The sequence below is a fragment of the Hipposideros armiger genome, unplaced genomic scaffold (assembly GCF_001890085.2).
Source record: "Hipposideros armiger isolate ML-2016 unplaced genomic scaffold, ASM189008v1 scaffold_385, whole genome shotgun sequence".
Taxonomy (NCBI): Eukaryota; Metazoa; Chordata; class Mammalia; order Chiroptera; family Hipposideridae; genus Hipposideros; species Hipposideros armiger.
Window position 1 is genome coordinate 939,225 of NW_017731735.1, and position 20,467 is coordinate 959,691.

A 20,467-nucleotide genomic window follows, 5' to 3' on the forward strand; every position below is an offset into this window, starting at 1 on the left:
ATGAGGGCCAGTGACGCTGCACCCTCTACAGCTAAGATGGTGAACAACAGCTCAACCTGGAGATGGCTCCGTCAGTCGCCTGCGTTGGTGTAGGCTGCAATGGGGCTGGCCAGCAGAGGGCATGAACTTTCCTCAGCTGCGGTGAGTCCTCGAGAGCAGCAGTCCAATGGCCAGCGATTGACTGCCTCACCCGGGGAAGAGCACAGTGATCACAATATCAAAACGGGCCAGTGAAGTGACATCCTCCACAAGTAGACTGAGGAACAAAAGGACAGCAACTTGTCTGTTTCCCTTCCCCAATTCCCCAACAAAATCTTTTTAAAAAGAAAGGAACTGCAAAACTATAATTCTCTGGAGCATTTGAGATCTTATTTCCCGACATTGTCATCAGTTTGGCTCAAATAAACTCATAAAAATTCTCTACGGGTTTGGATGTTTCTTAACTTACATTGACAGTTTAAAGTGTTATTTTGTTAAATGTAGATATTGAAAATAGGCTACAGCTTTTCAATCCTTTTTGGCACCTCACTTTTTAAATATCAGGAACCTCAAAAACGGAAGAAGGAAGGCTGCAGGGAAGCCTTGATGTGTGCCCCAAAAGGAAGAACCAGGAGAGGGGGGTAACGGGAGGGAGACAGTGCACACACTGATCAGTTATATAACAGGAGACGGATGGAGACCCCAAAGCTGGGTCCTCTCAGCTGAAACTCCTGGGAGGTCAGAACCCAGCTTCACTGAAAGACTTCTGCTCTTCTGTGCCCGCAGTCTCGACTCCTGCTCTTCGTGGCAGCAGGAGGGTGCCGGGGCAAGGGCCAGGGACAGGCCCAGGCTGGCAGAAGAGTGTAAGAGGCGGCACAATTTGCCCTCCCGCAGCTCTGGGACCAGACGCTTAAGCTTCACGTTCTCTTGCTAGGGCCAGAACTCGTGTCCACAAGACAGACCCCGACCCCAGTCCAGCCCCGATCCCCCGCAGGCACGGTGGCTAGCCTTGCCGCCCCTGCAAAGGCAACGCCAAGGGAGAAGAGAGGCTCGGCTGAGGACCCAAGCAAGGCGGAAGGAGCGCTCTCCCTCCCACGGGAAAGACAGATGTAGGGCTAATGAAAGGGAGGCAGAGAGAGGCGCGGGGCTGGCAGGGGAGAGCGGGGGCGTGGCGGGGAGCGGCAAGCTCCGCGGAGGGAGCTGACCGGACCACCCGGAGGGCCACCGCGACCTCGGGAAGAAGGCGCCAGGGAGAGGGGCCGGGAGGGGGCGTGCGGTTTGGCCCGAGGGTCCTGAGCTGAAACTCAACACCCGCCTCTGGAGGGATCGTCCTCCTTTCTCCTCCGCCCCTTCCCTTTCCCTCCCTTTTCCCCTCCCTCCTTTCTCTTAATCCCCAGGACCGAGCCTCGAGCCGGAGCGGAGAGGGCCTGAGGGGAGGAGAAAGAAACTACCCTGAAAGGGATCCGGGAGCCTGGGAAGGGGAGGGCAGGGGAGCCGCGAGCGGGGGTGAGCCTGAAGGCCACGCGCGACCCCCAGAGCCTTCCCAGCCCTGCTCTTAGTGTCCACCCCACCTCCAGGCGAATCCCCGGGACCCCGGCCCCTGCCCTTCCTCCGCCTTCTCTTCGCTCCTCTTGCTTTCTGGCCTTTCTCTCCGTTCCCAGAGATACCTGGGTTCTGCCCCGCGCTCGGGGAGCGCCGAGGGGCCCTGCCCAGGGTGCGCGTGAGAGGGGCGGCGCCCTCGCGCCGGGCGCTGGGGGCCGAGGGTGGGAGCTGGAGCCGGTGGCCCTGCGCGCTGCGGCCGAGGGGCGGAGGAGGGCGGGCGGGCCTCTCGGCGGCCGTGGAAGGCCATCCCGCCCCTTCGAGCCTCGTCGCGTGTTACCGCGGCGTCCCCAGGCCCCGGATGTGCTGAGAGCGAGTGCGAACCGCCTCACCGCCGAAGTTGCGAGTGTCTGGGCGGAAAGCAGCCGCTCGGGCCACGCGGCCCCACCGCCACGCTCTCGCAGGCCTCTGGTGTAAGCCTGGCCTCCTTTCGCCAAGATGGGCGAGTTTGAAGAGGGACCGATGGCTCAGTTCTAGCTCTCCCTCCCTCCCCAGCAGCGGGGCCGCTACAGCGCCGGGATCGCCCCGAACACAGCCCTGGGATCCCCGCTCTTTGGCCCCGGGTGGGGTTAGGTTGGTCCCTAAACTCGCTTGTCCAGCCCAACCGCTCAGGCGGCTTCTCCCAGCCCTCAGGGCCTGTCTTGAGTGGCCTGTTGAGTCGTCGAGCGCAGCCTTAGCTTCCGCCTCCTCTCCTGCCCCGGCCCTAGAAGGGAACTTGAGGTCCATGCGGACCTGGGGTGCTTCGGCGGTCTAAGGCAGGCATCTCCGGGGGCCTGGCCAGCCCGGCGGCCCCCGGGAGGCCGTGGGGACAGTGCAGAGCTCGCGCCCTTGGATGAGGTCCCGCAGCGACGCCCCGGCCCGCCCTGCTCCTCCTCCTGCCCGACCAAGCTGCCTCCCATTTGGGGAGTTTTGTGGGTTTTCTTTCTCCTCCTCCAACCTCCGCGGAGGCCACGACTCAGGCGCCGCAGCCGGGGGCCGCCTCCATGGTGCGGGGCAGCCGCTGCTGAAGTCAGCGAAACCGAGCCTGGCCTGGAGCAGGCCACGCAGGAGGCCAAGGCCATGGCCATAGCCACGTCGGTGAGTCCACCAGGGAAAGGAGGCTGAGGGGCAGAGAACTTCACAGTTGCCCTGCACTCATGTCACTTTTATTTCTGCCTTCTCTTTGTCTCTTTCCTTGGTCCCTTTCTTCTCCAGGAGGCTGTGTCCCTCTCTTCTCACTTTTGTTTCCCTTTCTCCTCACTGTTCATCCCTAGCTCCTTGTGGGTCTAGGTTCCTCCTTTCCCCCTCCTCTCCCCATTCTCTTTTTCTTTCTAGAGGCTGCCCAGGGATGGAGGGGAGGGGGGCAAGTCTAGCCCGAGTTTTACTGCTCTTTTATGGGCAGAACAGATGGCCACTGGTGGCTGGCAGGGGCTTGTGATTGGGAGGCAAGTAAAAGGTTGGGAGGGGGCTGAAAGAACGGAGGTGGCTCCAGGCAAATGGGAGAAGCTGGAGAGCCCAAGGTGGGCCTTCTCTAGAGGAGGGATGGAGAAAAGGTGGAGGGGGGAGGGAATGGAGCAAAAGAGGGCGATCAGGCAGGGAAAAAGAGAAAATAGAGGGAGGAAGGGAGGTGATGTCAGCCAGCCTCTGGCCACTTTCTGGGGACTGGGGACAAAGGGAGGAGACAGCTGGCATGATGGGACAGTGGGAGGAGTCCAGGAGAGTGCTTGGCCTGCTGTCACCCCCCATTAAGTCAGCCCCTCCCTCACTAGTCAGCCTGGTCCCTGAGGAGGGGATAGAGGTGGCTACACCCATCATCAATCAGTTTATCAGCAACTTTGGCCTGGGTTCCCCCCCAATTGCAAGGCCCAGAGGTTTGGCCCCATTGGACAGAATTCAAACCTAACACTGGGAGGAGCTCTCCTCAGCCCCACCTCTGCTTTCTGTCTTGCACTCCCTGTCGTCTGAATCCAAGCAACTCTGTCCTTTCCCACCCTTCCCTAGGCCCTAGGATCCCCAGGGAAAGCCAGGCTGCCACCTGCTTTTTGGCCCCCTCTGAATGGGTACTCTAGGCAGGAGGATTGTGAGGCTGGAAAGAGAAGCATGGTTCCTGACATCCTCCCGTATCCTTCCAGGATAAATTCAGTTTTCACTATTCAGACCAAATTCCCTTTAGTTCCTCCATTTGTATGATGGTGAGAAAAACCATCATAGTTTTCAGAGCCAGGAAAGGGGGAGGTCGAGAAAATAGTGGGTGTACTGCGACATAAAGATGCCGGCTCAGGAGACAGCTGGTCAATTTTGTCATCCCAGGAGGCAGATTTTTCTTTTTACCCAGAGGTGTGTGTGTGCTCTTAACCCTTGGCTAAATCCAAAACATCAATTTAAAATTTATAATTAGAAAGAAAAGTGCCATGCTAACCAGGAATTTGTATCACCTGGTTAGCATGTTTTCTTTCTATGGGACAATATCCTTTAGAAGCCAACATAATCAGAAAATGGTTTGATAAGTTTGGAATCAGGCAAGAGGAGAAGTCAGTTTGCTGTTGAAATCACCCAGCCATGAAGAGCTGACAACCTCTCCACCTGAGGGAAACACCAGCCAAGAGAAACATGCAATCATGCTGGCTGAGCAGGGCATCCTTCTCACCAAGGGGGCCTGCCAGCCAAATACAACCTGCCTGAGATCTTTAGCTTGAGATTTTTTACTGAATTAGCCCCTGTGGATTACCTGTTCGGTAATGCTTAACTATCTTTCTCCACCACCACTGTGTAAGCCACCATTGCCTGGGATCCTGCCTGCAGGTGCCATCATTTAGCAAACATAACTGAAGCAGAATATATTTCGAGATCGTGAGTGGCTTAAGCTTGATTCTACCAAAGGACATTGTGGAACCAGAGCCCTATGAAGGGGAACTAGCAAAGGGTAATTGGGTATAATGAAGATTTTATATGCGCTTGAGTCATGAACCTCCTTGACTTAACCACTGTTCCTAATATAAGAAGGAAAAGGTAGATCTGTATTTTTGTGATTACGGAGAGGCAGTAGACGAGTGATTGAGAGTGCAGGCTCTAGAATCAAGCAGCCAGGGGTTCAAATATGCTCCACCAGCTGCACTAGCTGTATGTCGTCGGGCAAAATACTAGCCTCTCTGTTCCAGTTTCCTTTCCAGGTGAGGATAATGATGGCTCCTCCCTCCTAAGGTTGATGTGAGGATTAAATGAGATGAGATGATTAGACCAAAAACTTGCAAAGTATCTGGATACATAATTTGCACTTGGTATCTGTGACTTATTACCTAAGTGTGTGGCTCTTCAAAGAAAAAGTTTAGATGTCCCACCAGAGGGGACTGGAAACAGGCTGATAAATACTTGCTCTTGGTTGGTCCACCAGCCCCTTACACACACACACACACATATACTTTTTCCATTTCTTCATGGTAACCTCAGCCTCTTCTGAGAACCTTATTTGCTCAGACTGAGAACAAAACAATTGCTTCAGTTTCCGTTTTCCTCATTATTCCTAAGCACTGTCTGGGCTGGGCCAATCCCAGTCCCTCTCAGAATGAGGGGTCTCTGCAGCTGCTTCATCTAGCCTTTTGTTTGTGGGGGATGCTGACTGGGAAACAGGGGAGATAAAGGAGATTCTATGGGAGACCTTAGCAGGACTTCCTTGTGTACACGAGGCTTTGGAGGAAATTCATTCAGCGTATGTTTATTGAGGACTGATTCCAGGTCAGGCCCTTTTGCAGAGGCTAGGAATATAGCAGTCCCTGTTCTCACAGGGCTGACCATATAGGGGAAGAAATTGATAATAAAAATAAACAGACAAATACAATAAGTATTATGAAGGAAACAATGAGTGGAGACAGACACAGAATGGGGTAGGAGAAAAGTGAAGAAAAGACCTTTTAACAGCAAGTGCAAAGGCCCTGAGGTAGGAAAGAGCTTGTCTAGTTCAAGGAATAGAAAGGAAGAGGGGAGTCCAGGGGATGAAGCTGGAGACAAGGCAGAGCCCAGTCAGGAAAGTCTGAATCAGGAGGTCAGATTTTTAGCTTGAAGGAAATGGGAGCTCTAAAGTGTTTTGAGCAGGAGGTGACATGACCTGATATGTGTATGAAGACCCCTCTCCCCACTCCACCTCACCCATCAGGCCCAGCTGGCCCGGGCACTCTACGACAACACCGCTGAGTCCCCCCAGGAGCTGTCCTTCCGCCGAGGGGATGTTCTACGGGTACTGCAGAGGGAGGGCGCTGGTGGGCTGGACGGCTGGTGCCTCTGCTCCCTGCATGGCCAGCAGGGCATAGTGCCCGCCAACAGAGTGAAGCTCCTTCCTCCTGGCCCAGCACCCAAGCGCAGCCTCTCCCAGGTGCCCCCAGCCGAGCCTGGCTCACCACATCCAGCCCCAGAGCACAGCAATGAGGACCAGGAGGTGAGAGCTGGAGCCCTCCCAACCCCGGGGCAGGGAGAGCCCTGAGACCACACGCAGCTCTTCAGGGCTCTGCTTTATGAAGCCTGTCAACCCTTTCTGGGTTCTTCTATTTCCCCTTGGGACAGGGAGAGGGCTGGGAAGTGTCTACTCTCCTCCAAGGCACACACATTACCTGATTCCCTGGTCCCCACTCCTCCTGACCCACTCATCTTGATCCCCCAGGTGTATGTGGTGCCACCCCCAGCTCGTCCCTGTCTGACCTCAGGATCTCCGGTTGGACCCTGCCCACCTTCCCCTGACCCCATCTACAAGGTTCCCAGAGGCGGCGGGACCCAACTGGCTGCCTCTGGGGATGCCTTGGAGGTGAGGGCTAGAGGTCTGTGTATGTTGGGCAGGGAACAGACAGCTCTGGAGGGGGTCAATTGCTGAGAGTAACTAGCCGTTCCCTCTCCAGGTCTACGATGTGCCCCCCACTGCCCTCCGAGTTCCTTCCAGTGGTCCTTATGACTCCCCTGCCTCCTTTTCCCGCCCTCTGGCCCTGGTCACCCCGCAGGCCCCTGGAGAGGATGAAGCTCCCTATGATGTGCCTCTGGCCCCAAAGCCACCATCAGAGCTGGAGCCAGATCTGGAGTGGGAGGGGGGCCGAGAACCAGGTCCCCCTCTCTACGCTGCCCCTTCCAACCTGAAACGGGCATCAGCTCTGCTCAATCTGTATGAAGCACCTGAGGAACTGCAAGCAGATGGGGAAGGCGGGGACACTGAGGAGGGCATCTACGACGTTCCCCTGCTGGGGCCAGAGACACCCCCTTCTCCAGAGCCCCTGGGAGCCTTGGCCTCCAATGACCCGGACACCCTGGCCCTGCTCCTGGCCAGAAGCCCTCCACCCTCACACAGGCCCCGGCTGCCCTCTGCTGAGAGTCTGTCCCGCCGCCCTCTGCCTGCCCTGCCTGTCCCTGAGGCCCCCAGCCCCTCCCCAGCTCCCTCTCCTGCTCCAGGCCGGAAGGGCAGCATCCAGGACAGGCCTCTGCCCCCACCCCCACCCCGCCTGCCTGGCTATGGGAGCCCTAAGGTTGAGGAGGATTCAGAGGACAGGGAGTTGGAGGACGGTCCAGCAGGACACCACAATGAGTATGAGGGCATCCCGATGTCTGAGGAGTACGACTATGTCCACCTGAAGGTGAGCTCACCTCCAGCCAGCCCCGCCCAAAATGCCGCCTGGAGAGCTGGGGAGGAGTAAGGAGGCCCGGGGCTGATACAGACACTCTCCTCCTCCTCCACTGGCCCTGCACCCTCTGGCCTAGGACTCTAGTACTTGGCCACACTACTTGTACCAGTAACACATTCCTCCCCCTAAACCCAGGCTGCGATCCCTGAGCCCTCTGACTTGCCACCAGAGCTCTCCCAGACCTAGAGTCCAGGAACTGCAACCTCTGATGGCAGGAGAGACCTCAGGGAGGAAGGCGGAGTGGGGAGGGCCAGAGAGACCAGCCAACCCCTGCACTGAGACTCTGACCCCTTCCTGCAGGGCATGGATAAAGCTCAGGGATCTAGGCCCTTGGATAAGGCCGTCCCAGGGGATCCTGAACTGCTGGAGAGGGGACCACCGGAGCAGCAGGTAACCCTATGGGGGTGATGCTCGAGAAGGACTGGGGAAGGAGGAGCAGGAACTTGGAAGAAAGAGTATCCTTAACTGAACCATCAGAGGAACTAGGATAGGGGTGAAAGTTCAGTGAAATGGAACAGTTGGAGTAGACAGGAGTTAAAATTCAACAGGAAGGAGCTGGAATTTAGAAAAGAATATCAGGAATTCAGAAAGAGGGGAAAGAATGTGTTGGAGATGAATCAGAAAACTGAGCATTGTGGAGCAGAAAGTTTCTGGGCTGTGGGTCAGAGCTGGGCCTGGTTACTTCTGAGGCTCCTTCCAACTGATTTCCTGGGTTCCTAAGAGACCTGGCTCTACCATGAAAAAGCCAGGGGCTCTGAAGTGGCCAGTTCATCTCTCTGGGCCTCAGGAAAGTGAGGTGGTCTCCTTGACTCTGTCTAGAATGGTTTTAATCACAGTCGCTACCATTTATCAGGTATTTACTAAGTGCCAGACTCTGTGCTAAGTACATCGCATGCGTCAACACTAATCAAAGCCAGAGTTAGTACTCCTGCCAGGCTTACAGTGTGCAATGCTCTGTTCCGAGCCCTTTCTAAATACTGTATCAACTCATCTTCACTGCAGCCTTAGGAGATAGATACTAGGCCTGTGCTATCCAATGTGGTAGTCGCTAGCCAGCCACATGTGCACTTTTCGGGGTTAGTCTGAACTGAAATGTGCTGTAATATAAAATGCATACCAGGGCAGTACGAGTGGCTCAGTTGGTTAAGAGCTTGCTCAAGAGTGTGAGATCTGAGCAACTAGCGGTTCAATTCCCGGCCCAAGCTGAGCTGCCAACAGGTGGCAGGATGGCTCAGCTAAATAAATAAATAAAATAGAATTTCTAGACTTAATATGAAAAAAAGCATCTCAATAACTTTTATATTGACTACATGTTGAAATTACAACATTTTTATGTTTGGGATTTAAAAATATACCAGTTTCTTTTTAATTTTCTTAACGCGGCTACTAGAAATTTTAAAATCACACGTGTGATCTGCATTGTTTGTATTGGATAGTGCAGTACTAGATGCCCCAGTTTAGAGACAAGGGAAGAAGTTCAGAGACTTGCTTGAGGCTGTTTGAATCCAGATTCTTCGAGGGAAGAAGTTCAGAGACTTGCTTGAGGCTGTTTGAATCCAGATTTGTCTGATGTCAACTCTGAGCACTTTCCTGCCACTCACTATGAGAAACTAAATTTTCTGATGGGCAAAGATAAGAGCTAAAGGGGTTGCACTAGGAAGAAAGAAAGGCCTGAGGAACAAAGGGAGGGGAGGAGAAAGGAAGCTAGAGCAGGAGTGACACTAATGAGAGCCTTCTCACTGACCACTCCTCTTGCCCTCAGGACGCCCTGTCCCCTGGGGAGCCACTGGTTCTGCCCACCGGAGATCTACAGCTCCTGCACTTCTACGCAGGGCAGTGCCAGAGCCATTACTCAGCACTGCAGGCAGCCGTGGCAGCCCTGATGTCCAGCACCAGGGCCAACCAGCCCCCACGCCTTTTCGTGCCCCATGGCAAGCGGGTGGTGGTGGCCGCTCACCGCCTGGTGTTTGTTGGGGACACCCTGAACCGGCTGGCAGCCTCCACCCCTCTCCGAGCTCAGGTCGGGGCTGCAGGCACAGCGTTGGGCCAGGCATTACGGGCCACTGTGCTGGCTGTCAAGGCAGCTGCCCTGGGCTACCCGTCCAGCCCTGCGACCGAAGAGATGGCACAGTGTGTGGCGAAGCTGGAAGGGCACGCCCTGCAATTCACCAACCTGCTCACAAGCCTTGCCCCCTGAGGGATCCAATCTGTCCCTCCCCTGCCTGCCAGAGATCCCCTCCAGACCTTGGGCGACTGGAAGGCTCTGTTTTAGGGACTAGGAGAGGTGGCAATATCTTTCCTCATTCCTCCCCTTCCAGTCATCTCAATCTCACAGAGACATCTCTGCCCCCTACCCTGCAGGTTTTTGTACAAGCCATTTTGTATAAATTATTTTTATTTAATATTGTTCCGTTTTGTCAAGGGCAAGTGCCAGGTCCCCTGGGGCAGGGAGGAACTGGACTCTTGCTACTTCCCTCAGCCTGGAGTGGAGAGTCTTGTCACTACACTGCCACCCACCTCTGGAAGCTTGGCCCCACAGAGAATCCGGTGGCCGAAACCTGGGTCACCTGGAGCCCCTTTCTTGTCCTTTCTCTTGGCTCTAGAACATCAGTGCCTCTCTGTTAGTTAGAGTGAGGGCAGGACATTGACCACCCAGAATATGAAGGTCTGGGAGAAATCAGAGGGCTCCTCTCCACAGGAAGTGGGAGAGCTGGTCCTCAGGGACTGGGCATGCACCTCAATAAACCCTACTGTCTGGCTCCCTGACTCTGCTTCTTAGGAGCCTGGGGGTGGCTCTGGTGCCCCTTGGCCAAACCTATGGGACACACACTATGGACAGGATGCCTTTAGGGTTTTTCGGGAAATTTCATTGTTTCGTCAACAACTATTCATTCTGCGGGTTCTCAGCTCCCATCATATGCCAGGCACATACATTGTGGGAGTGGAATGGACACAAGTCACTTGCTGATAATGAAAATAAACAGGGTGATATGAAGGACTAATCAGATGAGGGGAAAAACCATTGAAGGAGACTTTAGGCAGGATGGTTGGAAAGTGATATCAGAGCTGAGACCCCAAGGATGAGAGAACCCAGGAGAGCCAGAACTAGGATTCCAGGAAGACAGACACTGACTACTGACCTGTGGCCTCCAAGACCTCATTGTCAAATGATGTCATTAGAGAGGTGCTCATGTGGAGAGGTCGGCCACATGAGAGCCTTAAAAGGTGCTGTGCTAAAGAGGTCACACTAACTATCCTCAGCTTTGTGCTGTAGGATAGCTCTGGCCGGCCTTGATCTTGGTGCTCTCTCCCTTAGGTTAACCCAAGAGGGTCTGGCCCCTTAAACTCCCCCTTCCCAGGCATCCGGCTGAGCATCGTTCTGGACACACCATCTTTTAGAGTTGCTGAGGGGCAGATGAATGTAAGAAGTCCATAGTCTTCAGGGCTTTGGTGAGACAGATGAGCCATGGCTTGGATGGGGAATCACTCCAGCCATTTGCCACAAGGGACGAAGTCCATGCCACATCCATTGTTTCAGTTCTGCATTCCTTAGATGACTCCCTGGCACAGTGACTGGATTGGAGGCACCCCAAACTTGAGTCACAACCCTAGTGTCTTGACACCCCCTATGCATTTGCCTCCATTATGGGTTCCTTCCTCATTTCACTCTCAAGAGAAGTCATTTCCAGATCTTGGGGCCAACAAAATTCTCCCCTATGTGTTCAAGACATAACAGGGGCCATCCCCATCATCTTCCAGAACTTTAAGAGGTCGGCCTGAAATTAGAGTCAGAGGCCTCAGAGCAAGTGCCAGAACCACCATGTACCTATGTGTCTGTGGGTAAATCCTGTCAGTCCCTCTGAATCCCAGTTTTATCTTTGATATGAGGATGATCATAATGGTCTCAACAGGGTTGTTGTGAGGACCTAATAAGATAAAGCATATCAACAGCCCAGCAGACATAAAGTTAAGGGATTGTAATTCCAGGACAGACACAAGGACACAGACAAATCCCCAAGGAATGTTAGCTATGACAGCACCAAAGAAATTCCTGAAGAGGTGCTGAAATGAGCTGGGGGAGGGGAAGTGATGGGAAGCTGCTAAATGCATTAGTAGACTTGCCCATATTTGGAAAATTTTTCAACAGAGGAGACAAACTAGAAGTGTGTCTCTGGAGAGACGAGGGAATGGATTTCCTGGCTGGGACTGACAGGACACTCCTTTCCAGCCCTTACCTGAGATTAGAGAATAAAGTACCTATTAGGTATCAAATCTCTTAGAGAAGTGCTTCTCTAACTTTAATGTACATACACCTGGGGATCTGGTAAAAAGGCCTGCAATTCTACATTTCTAACAAGCTCCCAGGTGATGTGGGTGTTGCTGCTCTGTAAATCACACTTTGAGTAGCAATTCTAGGAGTTAGGGAAGGCTTCTCTGAGACAAATATGCTTGAGCTGATGGCTGAAGGATGAGAACTAAGGGGGAGGAGAAGACTTCTATGCATAAAGACCAGCTTTATGCAAGGGTACTGTGGCATTGAAAAAAAAAAAAGCTATAAGCCAGCCGAGTGGCTCAGTTGGTTAAGAGCGTGAGCGCTGAGCAACAGGGTGGCTGGTTCGATTCCCACATGGGCCAGTGAGCTGCCCCTGAGCTGAGCTGCCAACAGGTGGCAGGATAGCTCAGCTGGTGAGAGCATGTGCTCCTAACAACAAGGTTGCCGGTTTGACTCCCACATGGGATGGTGGGCTACGCACACCCACAACTAAGATTGAACACTGGTACCTTGAGCTGAGTGGCCGGGGCAGGCCGGATGGTGACTGGACTTGGAGCTGAGCTGGCTGCACCCTACACCCTTCAACTAAGATTGAAGGACAAAAACGTGGCTGTTCCCCTTCCCCAATTCCCCAATAAAATCTTTTAAAAAAAAAAAAGGCCAGTGTAGATGCAGTGCAGAGTTTGAGAAGTGAGATGGAACTGCAAAGAGCATGGGGCCAGGCAAGCAGGACCACGTATGAGGTGTCTAGAAAAGATTACTCTCTACCTGGATGGTGAGGAGAAGCCATAGAAGGCTATTAAGCAGGAGAGAGACATGAACAGATCTGCATTTTGAAAAGATCACTCCATCTGCATTATACATAACAGATGGGGGAAGGGGAAGGAAACACAGTGGACACAGAGTATCAGGAATTAGGAAGCTAAACAGTCTGTGCAACAAGTGGCTTGAGTAGTGGTAGAGATGGAGAGAGGGGACTATCGGAGAACTGTATAGGAAGTAAAATGGACAGGATTTTGTAAAGGATTTGAAGGGGTGGAGGGGAAGAAAGAGGGCATTCTAAGGGCTGTCACCTGAGCATTTGGCCACAATTGGATGATGAGGGTGCCCTTCATTGAGGAAAGAAGCACTTGAAGACAACCAGGTTACAGGGGGAAGAACATGAGTTTGATCTTGGACGCACTGAGTTTGAGATCCCTATGCGTCATCCAAGGTAAGAGGTCAAAAAAATGGTGACTTCAAGTGTCTGGGGCTCAGAAGAGAGATGGCAGCTGGAGATGTAAATCTGGGAAGCAGATTTGGATTGGATTGGATTGTTTATATTGAGGGGGAAGCTTTAGGCATGGATGAGATCCCTGGGTGCAGAGAACAGTGTGAGATGGGAGGAGGACCTAGGACTAAGCCTCTGAAGTTTGCAGACACTGAGTGATGGTGAGGAAGAGAAGGATGAGCCTGCAGTGGAGAAAAGAGGAGCAAGAGAAAGAAAACCAGGGGAGTGTGGGACTTAGCCAAGGAAGAAAGTGTTTAGAGGAAGGGGTGGTCAACAGTGCCAAACGCTGTTGAGAAATGATGGAGACTCAACCAGAGTGGGGGTGGTGAAACCTGGAGAAGTGGTCTTGTAGAGGAGTGCAGCCAGGGCTGAGTACAGTGCAGAACCCAACCCTCCATATTGCATGCCCTGTACTGTAATTACCTGTATATAGTCTGTCTCCCCAGTAAGCAACTACAAGGTGGGCCTTGTCCATCCTGTTATTCCCAAAGCCTAGCACAAGGTCAGGCACCGAGGAGACGTTTCATAAATTTTACTGATGAATGAATGAGTGGATGGATGGATGATGGGGAAGAATTGGAAGCAAAACAAGAATCTCGTATCGGCCTGAGCTAGCTACTATCCTTCAGCTTTTTTTCCTTTTTACCGCAACGGCCCGCAGACCCAGCGAACAGAGACAGAGCCCCATCCCCTCCCTCCCCTGGGCCTGGGCCCCCCTTCCTCTCTCTGACGAAGAGTCTGGACCGAAGGATCTGCTGACGTGGGAAGGGGAGGAGAGTCTGGAGGAAGGGGAGGGGAAAGCAGCGCAAAGATCGCAGAGTCTAAGGAGGCGCCCGCGGCTGCGGAGCTGCAGAGCGGAGTCTCTTCGGCCTCTGTGTCCGGGCAGTGGGCGCGCCACTGGGCCAGAAGGCAGCGCAACCTTTCGGTGAGGCCCGGCAGGGCCCCTGCGTTCGGCAAGCTGGCTCCCCGGGTGGCCACCGGGACCTCCGAGCCCAATGGCGGGGGCAGCAGCAAAATCGACAGCACTGTAGAGATCGCCCCCAGCCCCAACGGAGTAAGTGCCTGCGCCCTGGACGCCATCGCCTCCCCGCCAAGCGCCTGGCGTTTCACCCCGCGCATCCCGCGTCCGACTGCTTTCCTCGCGCGTGCGCCCGCCCTCTTCCCTTGGTCTACCGGTTTCTCCAATTCACCCTTCTCCTGCCACCACCCTCCCACTACCAGCAGGTCGGGACCCTAGAAGATGCGGCGCCCACGGAGCAGCTGCAGGGTGAGCGCGAGCGCGAGCGCGAGCGGGAGGGGGAGGGCGACGCGGGTGGCGACGGTCTGGGCAGCAGCCTGTCGCTAGCCGTGCCCCCCGGCCCCCTCAGCTTCGAGGCGCTGCTCGCCCAGGTGGGGGCGCTGGGCGGGGGCCAGCAGCTGCAGCTCGGGCTCTGCTGCTTGCCGGTGCTCTTCGTGGCGCTGGGCCTGGCCTCAGACCCCATCTTCACGCTGGCGCCCCCACTGCATTGCCACTACGGGGGCTTCTCCCCCAATGCCTCTGGCTGGGAGCAGTCCCCCAACGCCAGCGGCGTTGGCGTCGCCAGCGCTGCCCTAGCAGCCAGCGCCGCCAGCCGCGTCTCCACCAGCACGGACCCCTCGTGCAGCGGCTTTGCCCCCCCGGACTTCAACCACTGCCTCAAGGACTGGGACTACAACGGCCTGCCAGTGCTCACCACGAACGCCATCGGCCAGGTGAGGCGCCCGGATGGGCCGCGGGTCTCGGGGCGGGCCGAGAGCCACCAGCGCAGAGCCTCACACTCGCTCCATCCTTCTCACATCCCCAGTGGGATCTGGTGTGTGACCTGGGCTGGCAGGTGATCCTGGAGCAGATCCTCTTCATCTTGGGCTTTGCCTCCGGCTACTTGTTCCTGGGCTACCCCGCGGACAGGTGAGGGCTGCCAGGGACAGGGCGATCAGAGAGGAGGGGCCACTAGGGAGGCTAGCCCAGACAGCTGGTGTTGGCAAGAGGCTGAAGAGGAGTCGCTGGACTCGGCAGCCTTCTCCGAACTTCTTCTGTTCCATGATATGCAGCCCACCCCTGTCTCAACTGCACTCCCCATCGAGAAATATTCCTTCCACACCTTTTCTGCACAGGGGAATAACTCCACCCCCATTCCACATTCCCCATGTCCATGGATCAAGGGCTTCATCTCCAAAGACAATAGCCCCATCTCTGCTGGACCAAAAACCCTATTTCTACAGATCAAAGACCTAGCTCCTGTATTGTCCCAATCACCACCAACCACCTCCCTCGCCATCTTCATATTAATAGGCTCATCCTCACTAATAGCCCCACCCACATGGACTGTTAGCTCTGTAACCTCATTTCTAAAGATCATTATGTTCATTCATTCCTAACAATTGACAGCCCCATTCCCATTGACCAATAGTTCAACTCTACAAATGACTCCACCCTCGTGGGTCAATAGGCCAACCCCCATGGATCAATGATCACAATAGCACCTTCCCCTACCCATTCCCATCCTCCTGGATCTTCAGTGCTCTCAGATCCTCTCAGACCAAAAGCCCATTTCTAGGAATCAGTGGCCTCATCTCAAAGATCAACAGCTCACCCCACCCCCACCAGCCAGTAGCTTTCCCCAAGGTTCAAAACTCCCCTCCCTGACTCTTGACACCATCACCACTGACCAGGTACTCCGTCTCCACTGACCATCCTCATTGGTTATTAGACTCATCTCCACTGATTTACAGTCCCATCCAAATGGATTAATAACTCAGCTCCCATGGATGAAAGGCACCAACATTCAATAACCTAATTCCCTAAAATCAATATCTATCCTCACTTCCCAGTAGTCACACATCACTGTGGGCAAATGATCCTAAACCCACAGGTTAATAGCCCATCTTCATGCATTAACGGCCTCATTCCCACAGACCAGTAGCATCATTCCTATGGAATCATAGCCTCATCGCCTGAGACCAATAATTCAGTCTCCTAAATTCAGTAGCCTTAGTCTCATTAACCAGTAAGTTCATCCTCATGGAAATAAGGGCCCACTCTATTGGGTCAATAACTTCACTCTCAGGGATCAGAGCCCCCTTCTTGACCAGCGATACCAGTCTTCATTCTCATAGGTCAGTGGTCTTAATCCCCAAAGATCACTAGCCCTGTCCTGACTGACCAGTAGACTCATTTCTCCTGGTCTGTGACCCCTTCCTAACTGATTGTCCCCATGGATTAATAGATTCATCCTCACTGATCAATAGCTCCATCCACATGGACTAAGATACCCACCCCATGAATCAATGGCTCTATCCCCAAAGAACAATTGTCCAATCTTCAAGATTAGGGATTATCCCCACTGATCTATAGTCCTATCCCATCCATGGATTAATAGCTTTATTTCTATGGATCAGTAGCTCTGTCTTGTGGCCAGTGGCCCCATTCCCACTGACAACCCTTGTAGATTAATAGACCCATGCCCCAACCCCATGGGACAATGGCCTCATCCCCCAAAATCAATTACTCAGTCCCCTAAGGTCAATAGGTCCATCTTCACTGACCAATACTATCCCCATGCACAGTGTCCAATGGCCCCGCCTCTATAGATCAGTAGCTTCAACCCCATATATCAATGACCCCATCTCTGACCAGCCTGAGCAAGACAAGCTCCATCCCCACTGACCTCTATCCCCCAAGGATCAATGGTTCCAAGTCCCCTAAGCAATACCGCATCCCCTCTGATGGTTGGTCTCACTAACATGGAGAAATGCCCTCACCTCTGACCAATAGCCCCATCCCCAAGAGTCAGGGGTCCTATTCCCATAGAACATTGCCACGCCCCAGTGCCTAGTTGCCAGACATCACTTACCCATGGTCCCTCATCCTTTTCTACCTTCTCTAACCTCAGTCCAACTCTTGCTCCCAAGGCCTCATCCTCATGCCTCCAGCTTTGAAGTGGGCAGCTGAGACCCGCCCAGCAACAACTCCCCCAGGGAGTCTGGGTGAACAGAGATCCTCTCTGCTTTCCAGGTTTGGCCGTCGTGGGATTGTGCTGCTGACCTTGGGCCTGGTGGGCCCCTGCGGAGTGGGAGGGGCTGCTGCAGGCTCCTCCACAGGTGTCATGGCCCTCCGATTCCTCCTGGGCTTTCTGCTTGCTGGTGTTGACCTTGGTGTATACTTAATGCGTGAGTAGTACCTTCCAGAGGGCCTTCCCTTGTGGCTCACTTCTGCCTGTCTGCATCCCCAGGCTGTTCCCACTGCCCCCTAGGGTCCCCTCAGTCCCTTCTTCAGCCCCCGATTTCAGCTGTCCAGAATCTCGGCTTTTTGCCCAGGCCTTTGAAGGATCCAAGGGTGTTGCTTCTCTCCACACTCCTCTCCCTCCACTGACTTTAAGGTCATTCTTGCCCTAAACTTACTGCTGTCAGGGAATAGAGTCTTATTTGAAAAATTAATTTCTGATTAGCTGTGTGACCTTGAACAAGGGTTGATATGAAGGTCAAAGTCAGATGTGAAAGAGCCTGTAAATTGGGAATGCTGAACACCTACCAAGGACTCTGACCCTCAAGCCCTCCCAGGTTTGAGCAGGAGAGGAGAGAGGACTGAACAATCTCTCCACTCTTTGCCATTCAAAGGTTAATATGTGGGAGGCCACAGCTGCAGCCTCCACTCAGGGTCTGACCTTGCTCTCTGTCCTCCTCCCCCCCTCCTTTTCTCTCCCACACCTCCTTCCTCCCTGTCCCCGCTGTATCTCCAGGCCTGGAGCTGTGCGACCCAACCCAGAGGCTCCGGGTGGCTCTGGCAGGGGAGTTGGTGGGGGTGGGGGGGCACTTCCTGTTCCTGGGCCTGGCCCTAGTCTCTAAGGACTGGCGATTTCTGCAGCGAATGATCACCGCTCCCTGCATCCTCTTCCTGTTTTATGGGTCAGTATCACCCTTCATCTGCTGTCTGGCCATTCCATCTCTCCCTCCAGCCTAGCTGTAGCCTGGAGACCCCCCTCTTCTCCATTGCCCCTCATCCAGGCCTGCCCCAGCTTTAGCCCCTCAGAGCGGGTAGTTTCCCATTCCCTGGTCAGGAGATGGGAGGCCTCATGATGCACCTCCACCCCCACCCACCACCCCCAGCTGGCCTGGTCTGTTTCTGGAGTCTGCACGGTGGCTGATAGTGAAACGACAGATTGAGGAGGCCCAATCGGTGCTGAGGATCCTGGCTGAGCGGAACCGGCCCCATGGGCAGATGCTGGGAGAGGAGGCCCAGGAGGCCCTGCAGGGTAAGAGATGGGTTCCTACAGATGATCCCTCATGTGCACACATGACAGTGCCCTCTACATGGTTGTAGCTATGCCAACCTTCTCCCAGGATTGCCACCACCCTTGTGGGAGGACCCTGGGATCTCAGCTGCTCCTTCTAACAGACAGCTCCTCCCTCTCTCTCTCCCAAAGACCTGGAGAATACCTGCCCTCTCCCTGCAACATCCTCCTTTTCCTTCGCATCCCTCCTCAACTACCGCAACATCTGGAAAAATCTGCTTATCCTGGGCTTCACCAAGTGAGCCTGGGTGTCTGAGCCAAGGGCCAGGCCAGTCGCTGGGATAGGGGCTGGCTGGGTGGGGAAGGCCTGAGGAACCCCCCAGAGGGCAGCCAGGGTTGTGGAAGGCTGTGGGTGGGGATCCAGACACGCTTCTTTGTTTCCCATCCCTTCTCACAGCTTTATTGCCCACGCCATTCGCCACTGCTACCAGCCTGTGGGAGGAGGAGGGAGCCCATCGGACTTCTACCTGTGCTCCCTGCTGGCCAGTGGCACAGCGGCCCTGGCCTGTGTCTTCCTGGGGGTCACCGTGGACCGATTTGGCCGCCGGGGCATCCTGCTTCTCTTGATGACCCTCACTGGCATTGCATCCCTGGTCCTGCTGGGCCTGTGGGATTGTGAGCATCCTCCCTTTCCCAGAATGTGGGCTCAGCAAAGGAACCCCAGCAGAAGTGCTTCAGATAGGCTCAACCACTGCTTCTGGCACAGGATTCCCAAGACAAGACCTGCCCCTGCCTAGATCTCCACAGTCTTTCTGACCACACACCGTCTGTTCTCCCAATCAATTAGTAAATACCCAGAGCCCACCCAGCTAGAGCCATAGGATCAGAGCAAGGGGATGAAACCAGGGTCTAGGCCAAGCATGATCTCCCACCTCCATTCACACCTCCCTCTTGGTCCTCCAGATCTGAATGAGGCCGCCATCACCACCTTCTCTGTCCTTGGCCTGTTCTCCTCCCAAGCTGCTGGCATCCTCAGCACCCTCCTTGCTGCTGAAGTCATCCCTACCACTGTCCGGTGAGAGCAGGGGTGCTGCCAGGGGCAGGGCCAGGCCTCCAACCCCCCGCCAAGGACAGGGCCTGAGGGATGAAGGAGGGAAACCTGCTGGAGGATTGGGGTGAGGCCCACAGCTAGAGGCTAAGTGCCTCCTCCATCTCTCTCAGGGGCCGAGGTCTAGGCCTGATCATGGCACTGGGGGCACTTGGAGGGCTGAGTGGCCCAGCCCAGCGCCTCCACATGGGCCATGGAGCCTTCCTGCAGCATGTGGTGCTGGCGGCCTGTGCCCTCCTCTGCATCCTCAGCATCATGCTTCTGCCGGAGACCAAGCGCAAGCTCCTGCCTGAGGTGCTCCGGGATGGGGAGCTGTGTCGCCGGCCTTCCCTGATGCGGCAGCCACCCCCTAACCGCTGTGACCACGTCCCACTGCTTGCCACCCCCAACCCTGCCCTCTGAGTGGCCTCTGAGCACCTTGGCAGGAGGCTGGCCCATACAGAAAGGTGACATTAGGCCCTGGCAAGGAGATCGGGAGGATTGAGTAAGGCAGGGCTGCCCAGAAGGCTCAGAAGCACCTCATGCCAGCCATCGAGAGCGCAGAGGGCTGTACCTACCCCCATCTGCTCCCTGCTGATTTGTGTTCACTTCCTTGGCAAGAGTCAGGGGATAGGGAGAGAGCTCCGCACTGGAACCCTAGGTCTGGGCTTCATCTGTGCCCAAAGACATCCTCCCAGACCTCATTCTTTCTTGCTCTATTGTTCTGTTTCAATAAAGACATTTTGAATAAATGAGCACACCATAGCCTGGACTTCCCTCCCTTCTGTTTTCCTTCTATCTCTTGGGGGACCCAAGTGGACCCAAAACCAGTATCAATCTCCCTCCCACTTCCCATGCTCTGCCCCTTTCCCTCCCCCCCATCTCCCCTTTCCCCCCAGCGTTAACTTACAGACAATACCACCCATTACTGACTGCTTGCTATGCTGCTAGGACTGGGCTAGGCACTTGACAAACTTCATTTAATCACTTAATCCTTACAACACTGCAAGGTAGGTGTTTTGATCAATTGAAGTTTTTTTGTTGTTGCAAGCACGGAACACTGACTCTAATGAATGTAAAAAGGAAATTTTTTAGAGGGCTGTGGTGGGGCAGGTTGTGGTAAGGAGCTAACAGAATGGAGGGAGAAGCAGAACTAGTCACAAAAGGTCAGGAACCAGAAAGGCCCCCCCCTGGTCCAGGGAGTAGGAACCAGTAATTTTGTTAGGGCTTCACCTGGATGGATGAACTCCAGTGGGATTCAGTCTTTGGGTCACCCCACTGAAGATTTTATCTCCAGAGACCAAGTGACTGTCTAGCCTGAGTAACATGCCACCCCCAGCCATATTACTGACAACTAGGGAGAGGGAAAGCAACACC

The 20,467-nt window shown here is 54.5% G+C and overlaps 2 protein-coding genes across 4 annotated transcripts; both read left to right on the top strand.

Moving 5' to 3' along the window:
- The first annotated feature begins 1,194 nt into the window (after nt 1-1,194).
- EFS (embryonal Fyn-associated substrate) lies at nt 1,195-9,970 on the top strand. Of its 3 annotated transcripts, XM_019662995.1 has the most exons (7): nt 1,195-2,655; nt 5,708-5,788; nt 5,924-5,986; nt 6,209-6,349; nt 6,441-7,163; nt 7,512-7,601; nt 8,974-9,970. In XM_019662995.1, exons 1-7 carry the CDS (start codon nt 2,638-2,640, stop codon nt 9,406-9,408), a joined length of 1,551 nt encoding a protein of 516 aa, XP_019518540.1. In that variant the 5' UTR covers nt 1,195-2,637; the 3' UTR covers nt 9,409-9,970. The 3 variants fall into 3 exon arrangements, with proteins under 3 accessions (XP_019518540.1, XP_019518539.1, XP_019518542.1); XM_019662994.1 differs by having other exon boundaries at nt 5,708-5,986; XM_019662997.1 differs by lacking the exons at nt 5,708-5,788; nt 5,924-5,986 and having other exon boundaries at nt 1,196-2,655.
- Nucleotides 9,971-13,484: 3,514 nt separating this feature from the next.
- Nucleotides 13,485-19,855, top strand: SLC22A17 (solute carrier family 22 member 17; the record flags this gene model as incomplete). Its single annotated transcript, XM_019663024.1, has 10 exons — nt 13,485-13,808; nt 13,979-14,485; nt 14,578-14,681; nt 16,788-16,942; nt 17,512-17,677; nt 17,879-18,024; nt 18,196-18,301; nt 18,461-18,678; nt 18,967-19,078; nt 19,225-19,855. Coding segments are annotated over 10 exons (2,127 nt in total), but the record flags the coding sequence as incomplete, so codon positions are not given.
- Between the last annotated feature and the right edge of the window lie 612 nt (nt 19,856-20,467).